Source organism: Electrona antarctica (assembly GCF_951216825.1).
Source record: "Electrona antarctica genome assembly, chromosome: 3".
Taxonomy (NCBI): domain Eukaryota; kingdom Metazoa; phylum Chordata; class Actinopteri; order Myctophiformes; family Myctophidae; genus Electrona; species Electrona antarctica.
Genome location: NC_136808.1, coordinates 16,499,259 through 16,517,792, shown reverse-complemented (window position 1 = coordinate 16,517,792; position 18,534 = coordinate 16,499,259). Strand labels below are relative to the sequence as shown.

At 42.4% G+C, this 18,534-nt stretch overlaps 1 protein-coding gene across 1 annotated transcript in view; it reads right to left on the bottom strand.

Moving 5' to 3' along the window:
• fam189a1 (family with sequence similarity 189 member A1) overlaps positions 1–18,534 on the bottom strand; it is a gene marked incomplete at both ends in the record, with an annotated part of 144,705 nt that overhangs the window by 73,395 nt on the left and 52,776 nt on the right. The window contains one exon of the mRNA XM_079497611.1: positions 10,012–10,068. Within this exon, the coding sequence (XP_079353737.1) occupies positions 10,012–10,068 (57 nt within the window). The remainder of the gene's footprint in view (positions 1–10,011; positions 10,069–18,534) is intronic.

Sequence of the window (18,534 nt, the reverse complement as noted above, 5' to 3'; positions counted from 1 at the left end):
ACACACACACACACACACAATAAGATCATCTATAACTATACACAACATGACATTTCTTTTGATTGAAGCGAAACCCTCAGTCTCAGAAGACTATATTAAATCAATAGACAGGAGGGGACGTGTTATGGATGTGACTATGGAGAATTACAATGCCATAAAGTGTGATAGAACGGCGACGGGGAGGATCATCGCTACAATGATCGACCACAACAAGGAGCATGCTGATTGGATAATTGCTTGAGATGACAGGAGCATCATTCATGCTGTTGGAGAAAGGTGTGGGCGTGCGCCGTGCGTGCGTGCGTGCGTGCGTGCGTGCGTGCGTATTTGTTTGTGTGTGTGTGTGTGTGCGTGTGTGTGTGTGTGTGTGTGTGTGTGTGTGTGTGTGTGTGTGCAAATGCAACATAAAGGACTAGAAGTGGGTGATACAGTATGACTCGATTACTTAATGATTTAATTTTCTTATGAGAAAATATCTTTTCATGTAGATTTATATATAAGACTACTGTTCTCAAAGTGGGGTCCAGGGATCCGTGACGCATAGCAAGGGGGGCCCCTGGTCCCTTGGGTTTCTCACAATGTAGCCCCCTGAATCATTTACAGTAGTTGACTTGCCGGGGCGGGTAGTAGTCGTTTCTGTGTTGTGTCTGAATGACTTTTGATTTAAAAAAATGTAATACAAATAGTTCCAATGGCATAAATTGTAACGTTTTAAGTATATGATCATGCCCATTCATTTACGAAAAAACATTAAAGGAGATAAGAGGTTTCTGCCAACAGCAATGATTATGTTCACAGGATTTTACTGTGTGACAGAATTTTGATGAAATCTTATTTCCCCAAGGATGCCTGTAATAAAAGTTAAACAAATTCTCTGCCCAGTCTGCTCTACTCCTTTCAACCACACTAACCTTGTTGTCATCCCCTTTTTGGGCATATTATTATAGCCTGGTGAACATTTGGCGAATTAGAAAATAAGTGAAAATGACCAACAACAAGCATCATGTAGCATTGTGATGCGGCGCATGTAGCATCATGTAGCATCATGTAGCATCATGTAGCATTGTGATGCGGCGCATGTAGCATCATGTAGCATCATGTAGCATCATGTAGCATTGTGATGCGGCGCATGTAGCATCATGTAGCATCATGTAGCATCATGTAGCATTGTGATGCGGCGCCTGTAGATTGGCTATTTTCACTCAGCGCAATATACAATGAAGTATATCGGCACTGTCAGTTGTTGCACTATTTCTGCTACTATTCTGCAATACACTTTAATTTACATGAATTTTCCAAAAAAACATAAACACTGTTACGCCACCGCCTGGGCGTGAACAGTATCTCTGTCTGTGTGCAGTCTCTCTGTTTGCTCATCTGTACAGTATGCAAAGACAGTGGTAGTATACAATAGGTTGCTCGTGTACAGGAAGGCTCAAAGCCAGAATGGCAATAGAAGATGACTGCAGGCTCTATAACCACAATGACATTATCTTAAATTGGTGGATAAGAAATGAGTTATTATGTTTACAGATGAGTGGCAGAGGCCTGCGTGGGCAGCCACTGCAGCACAGCCCAGGCCAGGGGACACTGTGCTGTATTCCACCAGTACTACAGAAGTTACCTCAGACACTTTCAACCTGCTGTTCCTATTTTCTAACCTGACTTCGCCAGATTGCGGCAGTATTGAGTTCACCAGTTCCCTCCTCCTGCCTGCATCTGGGATCTCTCAAGCAGAAACGATGAACCCGGAAGCAGCGGGACAAACATTTGATATCTCCATAATAATTTCGAGTTGTAGTCTTGTTAGGTTGTGTTTACATTTGCGCTGTGGCAGCGCTTCAATATGTCATAAGTCCGCTCCGGACAGAATTGGACCGGAGTACATCATCTCTGCCTGAGAGTTCCCAGACTCTCCCTGCTGGCAGAATGCAAATGTTGTCCAGCAGGGGGAGTGGTTTCACCAGGCTACCTATTTTCGGCATGTCAAAAAAAAAAGAGGAAAAAAAAGGAATATATATACAATATATATCATCCACGGAGATTTTGAAAACATGACTAAAACTCCCATATCTGCTGGGCGAAGTACAACAATGTGCAAACACAGCAGCTGCTGTGATAGGAGAAGGATGTCAAATGGAACACAACAACCCTAAAGACTAAATCATTGTGTGTATCTGCATCGAGTGATGCCGATCTTGGTATATAGAAATTGATTTATTGGAGATTCTGACTTTCAATTGTACGCAAATTTTGTTTTGATCTACTGGTACTTTTGTTCTACTTTTTGCTTTGGCAATGTAAACATATATTTAATCCCCTTTGAATTAAATTGAATTGTATGTCAAGCTGTTATATTTTAAAATGGTTGCAAACACTAAACAAACACTAGTTGTATTTCCCTCAGGTATTCTAGCATAAGAGTTCATGGCAACGGCAGCCATGAACTCAAAACGCCTTCAGTCCATACTGTATCTTATTATAACAATTCCCAGCAGGTTGAAAGAGTTCTAGGCTATTGTGTGTAGGCAGAAAACAAAAGTATAAAACAATAGTCTCCTATGCTCGCTCCACTCATTTCCTCACAGAGGCTGCTTGTTTTCAAATCCCAACAGTGGTAGCTATAAAGTGTTTTTTTGTTTCTTTGGGGGGGGGGGGGTTTAACCGCAAGATCCATTCTCTGAAGCATAGATTAGCCTTATAATGGGATGGACACCTTCTGAATTCATGCTATGGGAGCATCCAACACATCACTCTGTAGTGAAGGATGGAACATAACGCCACTACTGGAGAACTATCCTGTCTCCTGATCTGTGCAGATTGAAGCCACAACACTGCAAAGTTTACATAGGAACCCGGCCCTGCTGTAGATAGAAACCAGGTTACATGTATTCAGAGCTATAGCAGAGATATACCACATAAGGTACAGCCAGTTGTTTATGTGACAGTGAATGCATTCACTTGGGACAAACACACCTGCAAGTACATCAGACATAATTTATAAGCTGGAGACAGGGTTGCTTATAATGATGTCAAACAAACAATAAGTGATTGTTATTCGTGTCTGACGTGGAACAGCGACAACAAACAATGGTGAAGCAGACAGTTGGGCAAACCATGTGTCAAGTAAAGACTTACTAGGCCCCTCTCTCTCTCTCTCTCTCTCTCTCTCTCTCTCGTAATTTTCTCTCTCTCTCTCTCTCTCTCGTAATTTTCTCTCTCTCTCTCTCTCTCTCTCTCTCTCTCTCTCTCTCTCTCTCTCTCAATTCTATTCAATTCAATTCAAAGGAGCTTTATTGGCATGAGAAAACATACGTTTACATTGCCAAAGCAAAAGTGGAACAAAACAATCAAGATAAAACATCTCTCTCTCTCTCTCTCTCTCTCTCTCTCTCTCTCTCTCTCTCTCTCTCTCTCTCTCTCTGTCACTGTGTGTCTCTGTCTCTCTCCCCCTCTTGTCTACCTTTTTCTCCCCCCCCCCCCCACCTACCTCTGAACACATAATCCATCACAACAGTCACATATTGTGTAAGACTTTGTGCCAGCAGGGACCCCCCATACAAGATTTGTGTTTCAAAAGATAATATTCCAAATCTGAGCGTCCTTGACATGAAAACGTTTGAGAGCCAATGCTGTGTACTACAGCAGTACACTGCAGCTTGTCTCATTCTACTCCTGGCTTGGTGCATAGGTGATAGGGGTAAACTTGCCTCGGCATCAATCAACGCTGTAGTCTCGGCTGGATAGAGGAATATGTTTTCAAATAGCTCTTTCACAGGCATCCAAGGTGACAGAAAATAATTCCCTTTAAATGCTATCACGTTTTTGGGACTTCTTGGGGACAGTAAGGGAGAAACAATACTTATCATCGCTGTCGTGTTACTCGTGTAGAAACCTTATTTCAACTTTGTTTAGTAAATTAATGCTCTTTGTCATACATACAGTGTCACACAAAAATAGCAAAAAAGTCACAATGCGTCACAAACGCGATACAACTCGCGGTGAGCTTGTTGATCTGCTATTTATTTTTTAAGTTAAATTGAAAGTCCATCTGGGTTTTCTAAATATTTAACCAATGAAACGTATTAACAAGAGCTAAATAATAAGCACATTGGATACATTGAACGCATTTCCCCCCATGTAACATTTTTGGACATAATAAAGCTGCGTTCAGACCTGAATATACTGTATATATATTCGCCTCGGTTCTCCCTGTTTGTGCCTCGCCAGGTCATGCCTTGTCCGTTTGCGCAATTTCTCGTCTTCGCATTGACTTTGTATGTAATCGCGCTGCTCTAACCATCCAAGTCTGAACGCACCTTTGGGTTTCCACCCGATAGCACGTTATAATGTAATGGTCTGCTCACTCCACAATGTTGACTTTAATGCATTTTGACCTAAGATCAGATTCTAAAAATGTCTTCTACATCCTGACAGTTTTCTGAAAAAGCTATGTTTCTATGTCAGTCGTTCTTTGATTTAAAAAAAAATAGCAGATCTACAAGCTCATAGCGCGCCACTCGGTGGCGCGCTATGAGCTTGTAGGTCTGCTATTTAAAAAAAAAAATCTAAAGCATAACATAATGCTAACACCAAAAGGGGTTCCCACTTCCCGCCCAAAATGGGTTAATGCATTGGTGCATTTTGTTATTATATTACTAACTGTCCTACATTTAAGACGAATCTCAAAATGGTTCACTTTTAACACAAAGAGAGAGTCACCCTCCGGCCAAGAAAAAAAGAAAAGGCACACTGAATGGTTTCAGAATTATTCACACACTAATTCTGATGAATCATCTGGACACCCACTGTTGGCAGATGGTTTTTGGACAGTGATGCCAGGCGTGAAAATATCCAGCTGGCAATGGCATAATCCTATTAAACCTAATTTATGCCTCTGCCAAAAAAGTATTTTTCAACATCGTTGAAAAGTTGACAATACAAGTACGTATGTCGACGTGATTTTCTAGAAAATGTAATCAGATGAAAGTGAATTTTAGTTGAGCAACATATTGCGTGTCATTTTTTCGCCACAGCATAAAGAATTAGACAGAAGTACTAGCTTGGCATGTACATGGCATGCTACAGTGATGCTGCAGCTACCCAGTAGCAGATGTTGGTTACATCCGCCTCAGAAGACTGTTTCGTTGTTCGTACGTTGCAATGCAATGCATTGCAAAATTGTAGATCTGCTATTTTTACGGTGCAATGCCATCATACAACAGAATCAGAATCACTACCAGTCAACTACAATATTTTACAACACTATTAACAATATAAATGCTATAATACAAGATATAATATAAGACAACGATAAAGTAAAAAAATGGAAGCTAAACAATCGTTTTGTCTGGAATCAATGGAAAGGTATGTGCAATAGCTCATGGGAGAATCAGTTACTTCAATCAAAATATGTACACAGTAGTTGTAACCCGCCATGCATGTCGGGAGCCACGGGTGATTTTTAACCCGCCGCAACGGGATGTCTGACTTATGGGCAGTCCCCACACAGTTTTGTACCTTCGCATTTTATTTTGAAGAATGATGATGATTTCCCAGGGGGCCTGGTTGGCTATGTACCAGGCTTAGATGTTCTGAAATGTCTATGGAGAAATGTGATTTCTACCTGAAATACATGGCGGTGACTATTTAAGCAATATTACACGAGAGGGGGTGGTTTAACGTCATTAACCCATTTTGACCAGATTCTAAAAATGTCTTCTACATCCTGACAGTTTTCTGAAAAAGCTATGTTTCTATGTCAGTCGTTCTTCGATTTTTCAAAAATAGCAGACCTACAAGCTCGTAGCGCGCCACTCGGTGGCGCGCTATGAGCTTGTAGATCTGCTATTTTTCAATAGCTAAAGCATAACATAATGCTAACACCAAAAGGGGTTCCCGCCCAAAATGGGTTAATGCACGCCTGCAATGCTGCAGGAACGAGCCCCGAAAGCAACGCAGAAGTCCCATTTAAGCCTTCTGATAGTGACAACTCATGACAATAAACTAAAACATTTGGGCCAAACAAATAATTCGCTCGTCCTCATGAAAGGGGGCAGGACTGCGGTGCTTTATACCTGCTGTGTTTTCGTCCTCATGAAAGGGGGCAGGACAGCGGTGCTTTATACCTGCTGTGTTTTCGTCCTCATGAAAGGGGGCAGGACAGCGGTGCTTTATACCTGCTGTGTTTTCGTCCTCATGAAAGGGGGCAGGACAGCGGTGCTTTATACCTGCTGTGTTTTCGTCCTCATGAAAGGGGGCAGGACTGCGGTGCTTAAAGGGGGCAGGACTGCGGTGCTTTATACCTGCTGTGTTTTCTGTGCTGGTTGCATTCAAGTCTCGCTGAAAAAATACTGAATTCATGAAAGAGCTTCAAACAAAATAATAACAGCATGAAAAAGAGCACATTTCAGTTAAACATCACGATTAATCAGCAGTGTAGTGTAGTGTGACATGGTGTGTGTGTGTGTGTTGTGTTGTGTTGTTGTGTGTGTGTGTTGTGTTGTGTTGTGGTGTGTGTGTGTGTGTGTGTGCGTGCGTGCGTGCGTGCGTGCGTGCGTGCGTGCGTGCGTGCGTGTCCATCATTTTCATCCTTTTGATTGTCTGTAATTTTTCAACAAGCTGTTCTGTGCCTTCCATTATCATCTTAATTATTCTCTACGCTTTGTCACCACATGCCTACTTACCATTTGTACAGTAGTTCCTACTTCCTGCACACTGTAATAATTCTATTGTTATTATGTATTTCTTTGCATGGAAAGGAACAAGATGGAAATAAGAATGAGGCCGAATTGACACAGCAAGATTTTAGTGCTAATTATCCACTCACCTACATTTTTTGGCACTCACCGACAAATCCCCAAATCGGGGTTTGCCCCCGGAGGTTTTGCTCGCTTTGTGTTAATGGGTCAAAGACTGGGAACCAAGTATCGATCTCAGCACTCCAAAAATAAACAAACTCTGGCTCTGTATCGTTTACGATAGTCAGTCACTCATATTTGACAGAGTCTGTTTCTGGGGAAATTGTAAATTATTCGGCAGCGTTAGTGTTTTCTCGCCATCAGTAGATTCTTCATATTCATATGAGTGAAACCGCCAGGATCACGTATTTATATTCGGAACACAGTTTGAAGCGATTAACAGAAAACAAGTCTATGGGAATTCAAAATGGGGGGAACAAATACGACCCGGGTAGGATGTGTATATTACGTGAGACTTTGCTCTATTTTACTATGATCAAGTAGAGTGTACGAAAAAAACGACTGACAGACAGCAACGGTATATCAATGAATCGAGTACTTTGTCAAGCACTGGACAAACGTGTAAGTGATGGATGGACCGACCTTGCCATCCTTAGGGCCTCCTCTGCTAGCGGGTTTTAAAACAGGCATTCCACAGCAATATACTCAATGATGAATGAGACTCTCCAAGTAGGATTATAAGGAGATTCTCGCCAAGTTTAATTGGACAGTGTTCTATATTGTCAGACTGAGAAATCTAATGCGGTGAAACAAGATATAAAAGTGACGTAAAAAATAATGACCAAAAGTGGAGAAGAAAGGCATGTACAGTACACATAATATACACATGCACTGTATGTACAGTAGGGAGGGATGTCATTAGAACAGAGCCGCTGTCACTGTTCCAATTACTGGGATTGTGCTATGTACAGTATGAGGACTATGCTTTGTTACGCACTGCAGTCTAGGTTTTGTCAGTGGTTCTTCGATTTTTCAAAAATAGCAGACCTACAAGCTCGTAGCGCGCCACTCGGTGGCACGCTATGAGCTTGTAGATGTGCTATTTTTCAATAGCTAAAGCATCATCATTAGACAGTTAGAACAGAGCCGCTGTCACTGTTCCAATTACTGGGATTGTGCAGTATGTACAGTATGAGGACTATGCTTTGTTACGCACCGCAGTCTAGGTTTTTGCATAGCATATTTGCTGTCAGGCAGAAATGTTGTATCGCCAAATCAATTTCAACTTTTGATGTTTTTTTCCGTAAATTAACTGATTCTCGACCAAAAAAAATCTTTGATGTATTTTTCTTTTTTTAAAGCCCACAGCTCCAAAAACATCTTAGATCGCGCTCGTATGCAACATATGAATGCCTCTCGGCTGCTAGGCGGTCGATAAACAGAAAATGAACCGGAATTGAAAAAGTCTGCCTCCGTCCACTTCAACGTTAACTGATTCTTTTTAATCCACTTATCTCGTATTCTTTTCCCAGATTGCGTCTTTGGTCAAAACAAGCTGTATTCACGGCTCATCACTAAACTTTACAAGATGTATGTTTCGGGTGAAGTAAAATCGTGGTTCACTTTAATAGCCGTTTTTACTTCCGGTTCACGGATCGTGAGTTTTTGGTCTTCAAAATAAGAGCTTGCTCTGAAAAGACGTGGCAGCTAGGGGTGAACAGGGGGCGAAATAAATCTGGCAGTAAATTAGTTAATCGTTTACCCGCCAGGAACATAGGAATTTTAAAACGTAGAATCTTGTAGCCTGCCACAAACGGAAAAGCCGTTTTAACAGCGATGTATTCATTAATGCATGTTTTAATACGATCGTATCGAAATCTACCGTCAGTTAGCTTTGTTATGCTTCTGACACAATGGGCGCGGCCATTTTGAAAATGCGCGCGCATCCACTAACATTGTCGGCTCTGTTTTCAGACGGCTTTATCTCACAGAAGCGACATTGCAGAGGACGCTTTGTCCCAGACAAGCGTTTTCAACGGCCTGTAGCAGGCGCTGTGATACTCGCGGTCCACTTTTTCCACCACCGACCGAGAGAACGAGCACCAGCTTCGTCAACACACACGGAATGGTTTCATAGTAAAATGCGATTACGGATATTTGGCTCTTCAAAGTAAGTGTCACGCGTGATTAAACCATGGCAATACGCAATCGAGGGATTAATTAATGGCGGCAGGCTAAGGTAAGTATAAGTAGGCTAAAAGTATAGCTAATTAAGAGTGTCTGTTGTTTCTTTTTTTATAAATATTTAACCAATGTTTAACCAATGAAAAGAGCATGTGACTAAATAATAACATTGGATCAATTTGAATGCAGACACCTTTTTCCATTTCCTGAAAAGTAAGTTTTCCACCTGACGTCTATACGATAGTAATCACATACACATTTCTTTCTCTCTCTCTGTCTCTGTCTCTCATGACACGACAGTCAATTAAAGGTTTGCAGACTCTATCATGTGAGAGTATCATTCCCTGGAGCCTTTGGGAGGCAGAGATACATTACTATGAACTAACATACTTTGACTGGGGCTCCCGAGAGTCAGCATACATTACACGATGACTGGGCTTAAACCATTTGTTCCCTGCTCAAACTGAGACTACAGAAGTATAAGCTGCTCAGATGTTAGCGTTGCGGTTCCCATGGTTTTTAAATGATTTAACGTGGGTTTGTTAATTTAGTTTTTGTTTTGTGAAAAGGCTTACTTTTAGCGTTTAATTGTAATATGTCAGGGTCAAGATTAGAAAAGTTCTGAAAAATAACTAGAATAGCAGATCTACAAGCAGATCTAGATCTTGCATCTTTACTTTTCAGGAAATGGGGGAGGGGGGGGGGTTCCAATGGATCCAATGTAAATATAATTTAGTCACAAACTCTTAATACCTTTTTAAATGTTTAATTGCTACTCTAGTTTTCGTATTTTTTCTAGTTTTAGTAAACAATATATCCTTGGGAGTTTCCATGCCCCTGACTAGAAAACATTACATCTTTCCTGAGATTAAAGTTACACAATACCATGCTGCCCTGACATGTAAAGCCACAATAATCAGAGTTGAAGTGATGCAGGCTGCAGAGAAACTTCACATTGAATATTTGTCCTTCGTAGAATAAGTACTTGTTCCTCATTATTTTCCACTGACAAGCGTGCTACATTATAATAGCCAGTTCTATATTCATTTTAAACACACCATTTACCTGAAAAAGTCAGTTCCACACCTGCCAATTAAATTAGGCAGATTAAGGGTGAGTTACTCACCACAAGAGAGAGAGGTCTTTTCCATGACACCACTCCAATCAGTCCAGACAGTAGCACCTGAAGCAACAAAACACATAGAAGATAGTGTAAGACACTGACAATGTTGTGAAACAATGAATACATTTTGTATTAACAAAAGAAGTGACAGCAGCTGTCACATGCCTGTGAAAGTTATGAACATGGCTGAACACAGTCCTAAAACCTCTGTTTACTGATCGAGTCATACTGACCCACACGTCCTGGATTCGAGGTAGTCTTCAGTAGCCAGATGAGATATCTAAACTCGGTTGCTGGAATTGATGACTTAAAAGGGTGGGTCTGACCATGTGTAGCCTCGGTACCCGGGCTTTTATTTTCATTCGCATTCGGCTCAAAAATTAAAGCCTGGGGAAACCCATTGGAAAATCTGGCATAGGAAGCCCACTTCCTTGTATTTCGCTAACCAATAACAGTGCAGAGGCGCATTGCTCCACATTTGGTGATGTCAGTGTTCTCCACTGTTTTCTACCGGGGAGGGGAGGAGAGGAGAGGAGGGGGGCGGGAGCGGGGTGCTCAGATAGGGAGGGACAGTGAGTGCATTCTCCGGCAGCGGCAGCAGCCACGGCGACGCCACCAATTGCCGACAACAGCCGTGGCCGGCATGTGCCGGCAAGGCGCTCATTTGGTTTCAGATTAATTAGTATTTTCTAAACAGATCATAACCTATTTCTTCCATCACTCCCTCAATGTGTGAGGCCATCAGGCTGTCTCACTGCACTGCTTTCCTTTCAAGTGATAAAGTGGTAAAAACTCATGCATGTAAAACCATTCATTAGTCAGTTGACCAGCTAAACCCCAGCATCCTATTCAACATTATCCGGCAAAATAAACTGGATATTGATTGCTGGTGGTTTGTGGCTCCAGTTTGAACTTTAAATTTAAAAACACTTATGGTGGCGAAATCTTTCGCAGGAAATAGCAGATCAACAAGCTCACAATGCGCCACATTGTAGAGTGCTATTTTGTAGGGTATTAATTGTACTAATTATAATTTTTTTAATTTTAATCCTCCCACACTTTCTCCCACAAGGACATTATCTTGCACTATTGTGTGCTTGGACATACATGAACAGTGAACACACTCATTTCATGCTTCACTATAAAGCCTTTGGCTTTTTTTTGCCGTATTATACTTTCGATAATGGTGTGACAAAATAATGGTCACCGTTTTGTGTGTTGTTTTCTTCAAGCATGTCTCACAGTGGTGTGGCGGTGTAGTTTCACTGTATCTTGGTGAGAACACACACGTGATCAGAGTGCACGTGAACAAAGGGTACCCATAGCCTCTGGCAGAGTCTCACTCTGCCTTAAAGCCTCCTTCACCCTCCTTCACCCTCCATTAAACACACACACACACACACACACACACACACACACACACACACACACACACACACACACACACACACACACACACACACACACACACACACACACACACACACACACACACACACACACACACACACACACACACACACACACACACCTCCCTCCTCCACAGGCTTCCATCTTTTAAAAGATGCTCCTTACATCTCACACACACACACACACACACACACAGACACACACACACACACACACACACACACACACACACACACACACACACACACACACACACACACACACACACACACACACACACACACACACACACACACACACACACACACACACACACACACACACACACACACACACACACACACACACACACACACACACACACACACACCCCTCCACTCCACTCCGCTCTCTATCTATCCATCCCTCTTTTCTTCCTTCCTTGTCATTTCTCTTTGTTGTTTTTTACACTCTATACATCAGCTTTTGCTACTTCACTCATCAATCATAGACACACCCACACAGGCGCAAAAACAAATACAGTAGAAATAGTAGGCTTTACGATGAACGGGAACATACTGTAATTGAAATAAACTGTCACTGTCTTCTTTTATTTTTCTTATGTCCTCTCCTGCTCTACCCTACCTGTCCTTTCTCTCCTCACAAAAACTACAGATGATAGAGCACACTCCGGGGAAAAAACTGAATTTGAAATAGATTGGTAATAGGAGATTGGGAAGGAAACAGAAATAGACATGTTTGGTCCCACCTTACCTATCCTATGCTATCCTATCTGACAAGAGATTAAAGACACTGCGCTATAGAGCGCCGAAGTCCTGACGTCACTCGCTCATCCCCTGGTTCTGAAATCCCCCTAAGGGGATTACAATGCAAATAAAAAGTACATGAACCCATCCCTTCAGGGTATGGGACTTAGCGCCATTGTTTACATGTCACAGAGAGATGGGCAGCAAGGCTTGTGGCTTATTTCTAACCTATAATGTTTTCATATTCTAGCGTGATGATTAAGTTTAAAATTAGTAATAATACACTGTCTGGATGTCATCATGAATGGGATTAAAACGGAGTAGTTCTGTAACCAAAACCAGCTGTGTTGGAGGAACGCGCAACGATGGGGATAAACCAGGTGAATGATATCAAGATTCATTTTTATTCATGTGGGGCTCGACACGTCATCACGCATCACGTTTTCGTTCAAAGGAAGTAATTAGTAAAATTAGTAGTAAGTAAAATTGGATTTTACGGACTTTTGATATAAAACACAAATAATACACAAAGATGGAAATGTTCCCATAGTTTTGGCATAGATTATTAGTAGGGATGGAGCTCGTTAATTTTCATTGATAACGAGCACCTTATCGTTCAGGCTTATCGAGCTGGGTTCTTATCGAGCCCACTATCGAGCATTTTCTATTATTTTGTGGAAAGACGGGAGACAATAAATTCTGAACAGAACCAGGAAGGTATAATTGACCTTTTTACCAGTAAAATATATTTAAGAAACTTTTGATTGATTGATTGATTGATTGATTGATTGAAGAATTTATTAACAGTTTGCAGAATTACAGTACATTTCAAGCACAAACTCAATACAAAGGCTGTTAACTGTGAGTGGACGACCCAATTAAGCATTACACTTGTTTCCAATAGGGTCCACCATGTTCAAATCATCAAAACATTTAGAGACGTACAAATAGACACTTCTATAGACAGAACAGGAATTCATCATAAAGGAGGTAAAAAGGGAAAAGAAACATATACAGTGAGGGAAAAAAAGGGGTGGGCGGTGGGGGGGATTCACGTTCAGCTCCGTTAATTTGTTTGTTTTCCTGGGAGGAGCTGCGTTGGGTCCCCAAGTCGGCTCCGTGGCCGTACCTTGAGTTGGCTGTGTGGCCGTGACCGTCTCTTGTGTTGTCCTTGTGTTGGGTCCCCAAGTCGGCTCCGTGGCCGTACCTTGAGTTGGCTATGTGGCCGCGACCGTCTCTTGTGTTGTCCTTGCGTTCGTGTTTGGGGGATTCCGATTTTACAGGGGCCAGTTTCGAATTGCAGCCGTCCGTAGGTGCCCTTTGAGAGCGGTTTTGAAGGAGTCAAGGGATTCGCATGTCTTAATGACAGTTGGTAGGGCGTTCCACATTTTGGTGGCATAGGAGCGAAAATAATTTAGTCCCTTGTTTGTGCCGAATCTGGGTTGTACATGGTTCGTTGCACTCCCTCTGGTGTTGTGGGTGTGGACTTCGTTAACATTAAGGAAGTATCTAGACAGGTACATGGGTATCTTGGTGGTGTATCGAATGTATATGTGTATATGTGTATCGAATTTTAACTGGTCAATTTTGTTTAACGCTAGTTGGCAGGAATCAATACACATTTAGACCAACACGTTTGTGCCAGCATGGATGATTACATTTCTTTCTTAATCGCCTCTTGTCTTGATTGTTGTTTAAACATTGTAGATGTCATATGGGCCGCTATGATCGATAACAGGCTTGATAAGCCCAAAGCTTATTGATAACGGGTACTCAATAAGCTTGTTATCGGATTTTTTCGGGTATCGGTTATCGAGCTCCATCCCTAATTATTAGGTATGACCATATGAGGACCACAGATATGCTCTAAAAGTGTGAAAAAGTTATTTTTCATTTCCCTATGTCATTAAAATGTTCTTAAATGCTTGTTGAACGATGGCGCTGCTAGCTTGAATGTCAGTTCTCGTTGGCAAGTGAAGGAAGGCATGGTCTATTATAGCAGTGATTCCAAACCTGTGGGCCCGCGAGGGTATTGCAAGTGGGCCCCCAAATAATTGGCAAAAAAGTAAGATTTGAATGATAAAAAGTCAGAGCAGAATAGATTGATATTGATCGATCATTAAAATAAACATGCTCTGAAAATGCACACAGCTCATCAGATGGGGGGGGGGGGGGGGGGGGCGTGAATGCTTTCAAGATCTTCAAGCGGGGCCTGATCCAGATAAGGTGTGGAAGCGCTGGTCTAACAGCCCCCAGAGACAAGGGTTTGTGTGCCTGTTTTATGCTCCATTGGGAAAAGAAGGAGGTTGCAGCAGCGTCACTGCAGTATAGTGATGCAGAGAGGAGTAGGGGGAGAATTCAAGACATCGCTATCGGGTGGAAACCATGTACGCTACATCCAAAACTGTTACAGTACGTTTTAACAGCGGGCGACAGCCAGACGAATTTTCCGGAAGTGCATTATTTGTCAATGGGACCCGGCGACTAGTCGAAAAGTGGGCGGAGCAACGCCGCCCGAAAATATACAAATAATTCATCTTTTCGGGCGATACTGGGCGATTAGGCGATGTGTCGGCCGATGTTAAAACGTACTGTGAGTGTTACTATCAAATTTAGATGTTATGTAGTCAGATCCCATGCAGGTTCGTTCTGTTGACCTGGCATTCTATAGTTTGTATAGTTTCAATGTACAAATCTTGGGATATTATACAGTTTAGACTGATGATAGGTTCTTGGTTTACCTATGATCCAAGTCTACAGTATATTACAATTACCTATGCATTTGATGTATTCCCTCGTGTTCACCTTGCTTACTGTATGCCTAAATAGTCAATCACTTTTCATTGGTTCAATATTGATAAAACCCACAGATACACTCAATCACTTTCACCCTCCCCGCCCAAAAAAAGAAGGAAGAAAAAATAAAATATATAAAATAAATAAAAATTAAATATCGGGTTCGTATCACAATGCATTATGAGCTTGTAGATGTGCATTACTTTTGTGTAACACTGTAGTATGACACCATGACAAATGGCTTTACGGAACAACAACAAAAGAAAAGAAAAAGAAAGAAAAACAAAAAGTTGAATTATGGAGATAGAAGGTTTCTGCCTGACAGCAACCAAGAGCTATATGTCTATCTGCCTAGACTCTTCTAGTCTTATCTCTCACGGCATTCGGCCCATCCTCCACCTCTGCCAGCCTCTATGCAATGTGTGTATGCGTGTGCGTGTGCGTGTGCGTGTGCGTGCGTGCGTGCGTGCGTGCGTGCGTGCGTGCGTGCGTGCGTGCGTGCGTGCGTGCGTGCGCTTCTCGGGGAGAAGAGATAATGGCAGGAACGCTGTGATAGCTTTATGTCAGTCATTGGAGGCTTTTCCCCTTGGCTGCTCACTGTACAGGATTAAGATGCAACACTTAGACGCATTCGTTGTTGAGGCTTGGCTAGCGATTCAGCTCACGCACACAAGCACGCACGCACACACCTCCCTTTCATTTGATCCCCCACCACCTTTATGAATGAATCGATCACTTGTTTGGTGGTATCAGTTTGAAACAACGTCATTCTCTTTGGCAGAAAAAAAAACACAGCTGGACACGCTCACCTTCAAAAGATCAAGGTCCGCACATCCTAGATGTATACATTTTATTTTATTTATTTACCCTTTATTTAACCAGTAAATGGTAAATGGTAAATGGTGCATTTATATAGCGCCTTTATCCAAGGCGCTTTACATAGATTGTGCATTACATTCACCCATTCACACACACATTCATACACCGATTGCGGCGGAAGCCATGCAAGGTACCAGCCAGCACATCGGGAGCAATTTGGGGTTCAGTGTCTTGCCCAAGGACACTTCGACATGTAGCCAGGAGGAGCCGGGATTTGAACCGCCGACCCATGGATCATTGGACGACCTGCTCTACCACAGTCTCTTTTACAAGTGGGAACTGGCCAAGAGGCAGAAATTAAATTACACTTCAATACCACATCGTCAATGTTACATTTTGGACCAACAAATAGAACATCCATAATACATAATACAAGCCTCGTTGATACTGATTTTATTGAGCGACACTGTAGTATAACAAAGTATGAATTAGGCCATACCCTGACACAACTAAATAGACTGGTCCACATAGCAGTGAAGGTGATGGGGGTGAGGGAACACACCATTCAAAATGTGAAGGAACAGGCCCATTACTAACGGCCATTAAACGTTTTTCAGGCCAAGGATCCCTTACTTAGCTACGAAAGATGAAGCAGGGATCCCCAATATTGTAGAGGAGAACGGGGTAAGATGAGCCAGCGGGTAAGTTGAACCACCCCCTTCATCTAGAAAACTAGAAAACTGTGTTGCCATTTGACCTTAAATCTATAAGCATCCATCATTTACACCTGGCTGTGAAGTTGGGAAGCACATGGGGAAAGTAGAAAACATTATTTTTACACAAAAAACAGTGTTTTGTCTGTAAAATTTTGACACATGATGTAAAATGACTGTTATACAAAGCGAAATGTACCTAGGTCTAAAATGTAATATCATACACGTTAATGATTTGTGTGAAAAGTGGTTCATCTTACCCCTATAACATTTTCATACATACTGTAGATTAGGCTTGGTATTTGACAGCCGTTTGATCAGTGTTGACCGTGGGCTCTGTACTTGGTCTGCTCCCTGTTCTCTCTGCACCAAACTACTGTAGATCTGTACTTGGTCTGCTCCCTGTTCCCTCTGCACCAAACTACTGTAGATCTGTACTTGGTCTGCTCCCTGTTCTCTCTGCACCAAACTACTGTAGATCTGTACTTGGTCTGCTCCCTGTTCTCTCTGCACCAAACTATAGATCTGTACTTGGTCTGCTCCCTGTTCCCTCTGCACCAAACTATAGATCTGTACTTGGTCTGCTCCCTGTTCCCTCTGCACCAAACTACTGTAGATCTGTACTTGGTCTGCTCCCTGTTCTCTCTGCACCAAACTACTATAGATCTGTACTTGGTCTGCTCCCTGTTCCCTCTGCACCAAACTACTGTAGATCTGTACTTGGTCTGCTCCCTGTTCCCTCTGCACCAAACTACTATAGATCTGCTATTTTCGGCTAATGTTCCCCCCAGAACAGGGATGCTACAGTAGGGTTCAAGTGATTAATGTAATAAAGAAAATCCTATGATACAAAGATTTGGCACCCTCCCTGTAGTAAGAGGACTCCTCAGGGGGTCACATGCCCCCCTGTTGAAGACCCCTGCCTTGCATATGGACTGTAAACTCTGGTATCACAGTAACCACATTAAAGGCCTTTTACACCCCCCCCCCCCCCTTCCCCGCTGTTCCTGAATGACAGCCACTGATGGCCGTCAAAAGTATCAACAGCAGAAACATGAATCAATGCTTCCTCTCTCCACAGTGATTACATCAGTACTGTACCTCATCAATACCTCCAGCTATCAACAGAGAGCAGCTGGGCTAATTACAGCCCGCAGAGAAGAGGATCCCTGCAGTCACCAGTTTTTTCTACGGGTCGTTGCACGCACGCATGCACGCAATTACTATACATACGCACGCATGCACGCAATTACTATACATACGCACGCAACATGCGAGCTCTGATCTGGAAAACAATTACTATACATACGCACGCATGCACGCAATTACTATACATACGCACGCATGCACGCAATTACTATACATACGCACGCATGCACGCAATTACTATACATACGCACGCATGCACGCAATTACTATACATACGCACGCAACATGCGAGCTCTGATCTGGAAAACAATAACTATAAAATCAGCGTAGGTAGGGTTTCATCCCCTTATTCAGTCTGGTGAGAAGCAGGGATAAAAGCTAACCACACCACCGGGGATAAGGAGATATAAACAGAGTGGGCCATAACTAAAGCATGAGGTTTCGACCACGGCCAGCAAATCGAACCCTCCATATAACATTTACACATACGTGCAATTCTCTTTCCAATACTACTGACTGACACAAGAGACTAACGACATGCTACTGGTCAAGCTAATTTAACTCAGTAGAAATAGTTCTACTATAGTAGTAGTAGCCTAGCCCAATTCAACTCATTCATGGTCAGAAAATATGGTGCTCAGTTAGAACAGCGCCCTTCCTTATAATTAAAATAATTCAAGATAACAGTACAGTATATACTAGTAAGTAAGTAGTAAGTAGCCTTGCCGAGCCATGAGGCCCATAGGGCAGGAGCCTATCTCCTGTTTCTGTAGCGTGAGGCAGCTTGATGTACAAGTACACCCCCTGGACATGACACTAGTATGTCCTAGGGACTTACCCCCAATCCAACCCTTGATGCTGAGTGTCAAGCAGGGAGGCGCTGGGTCCCATTT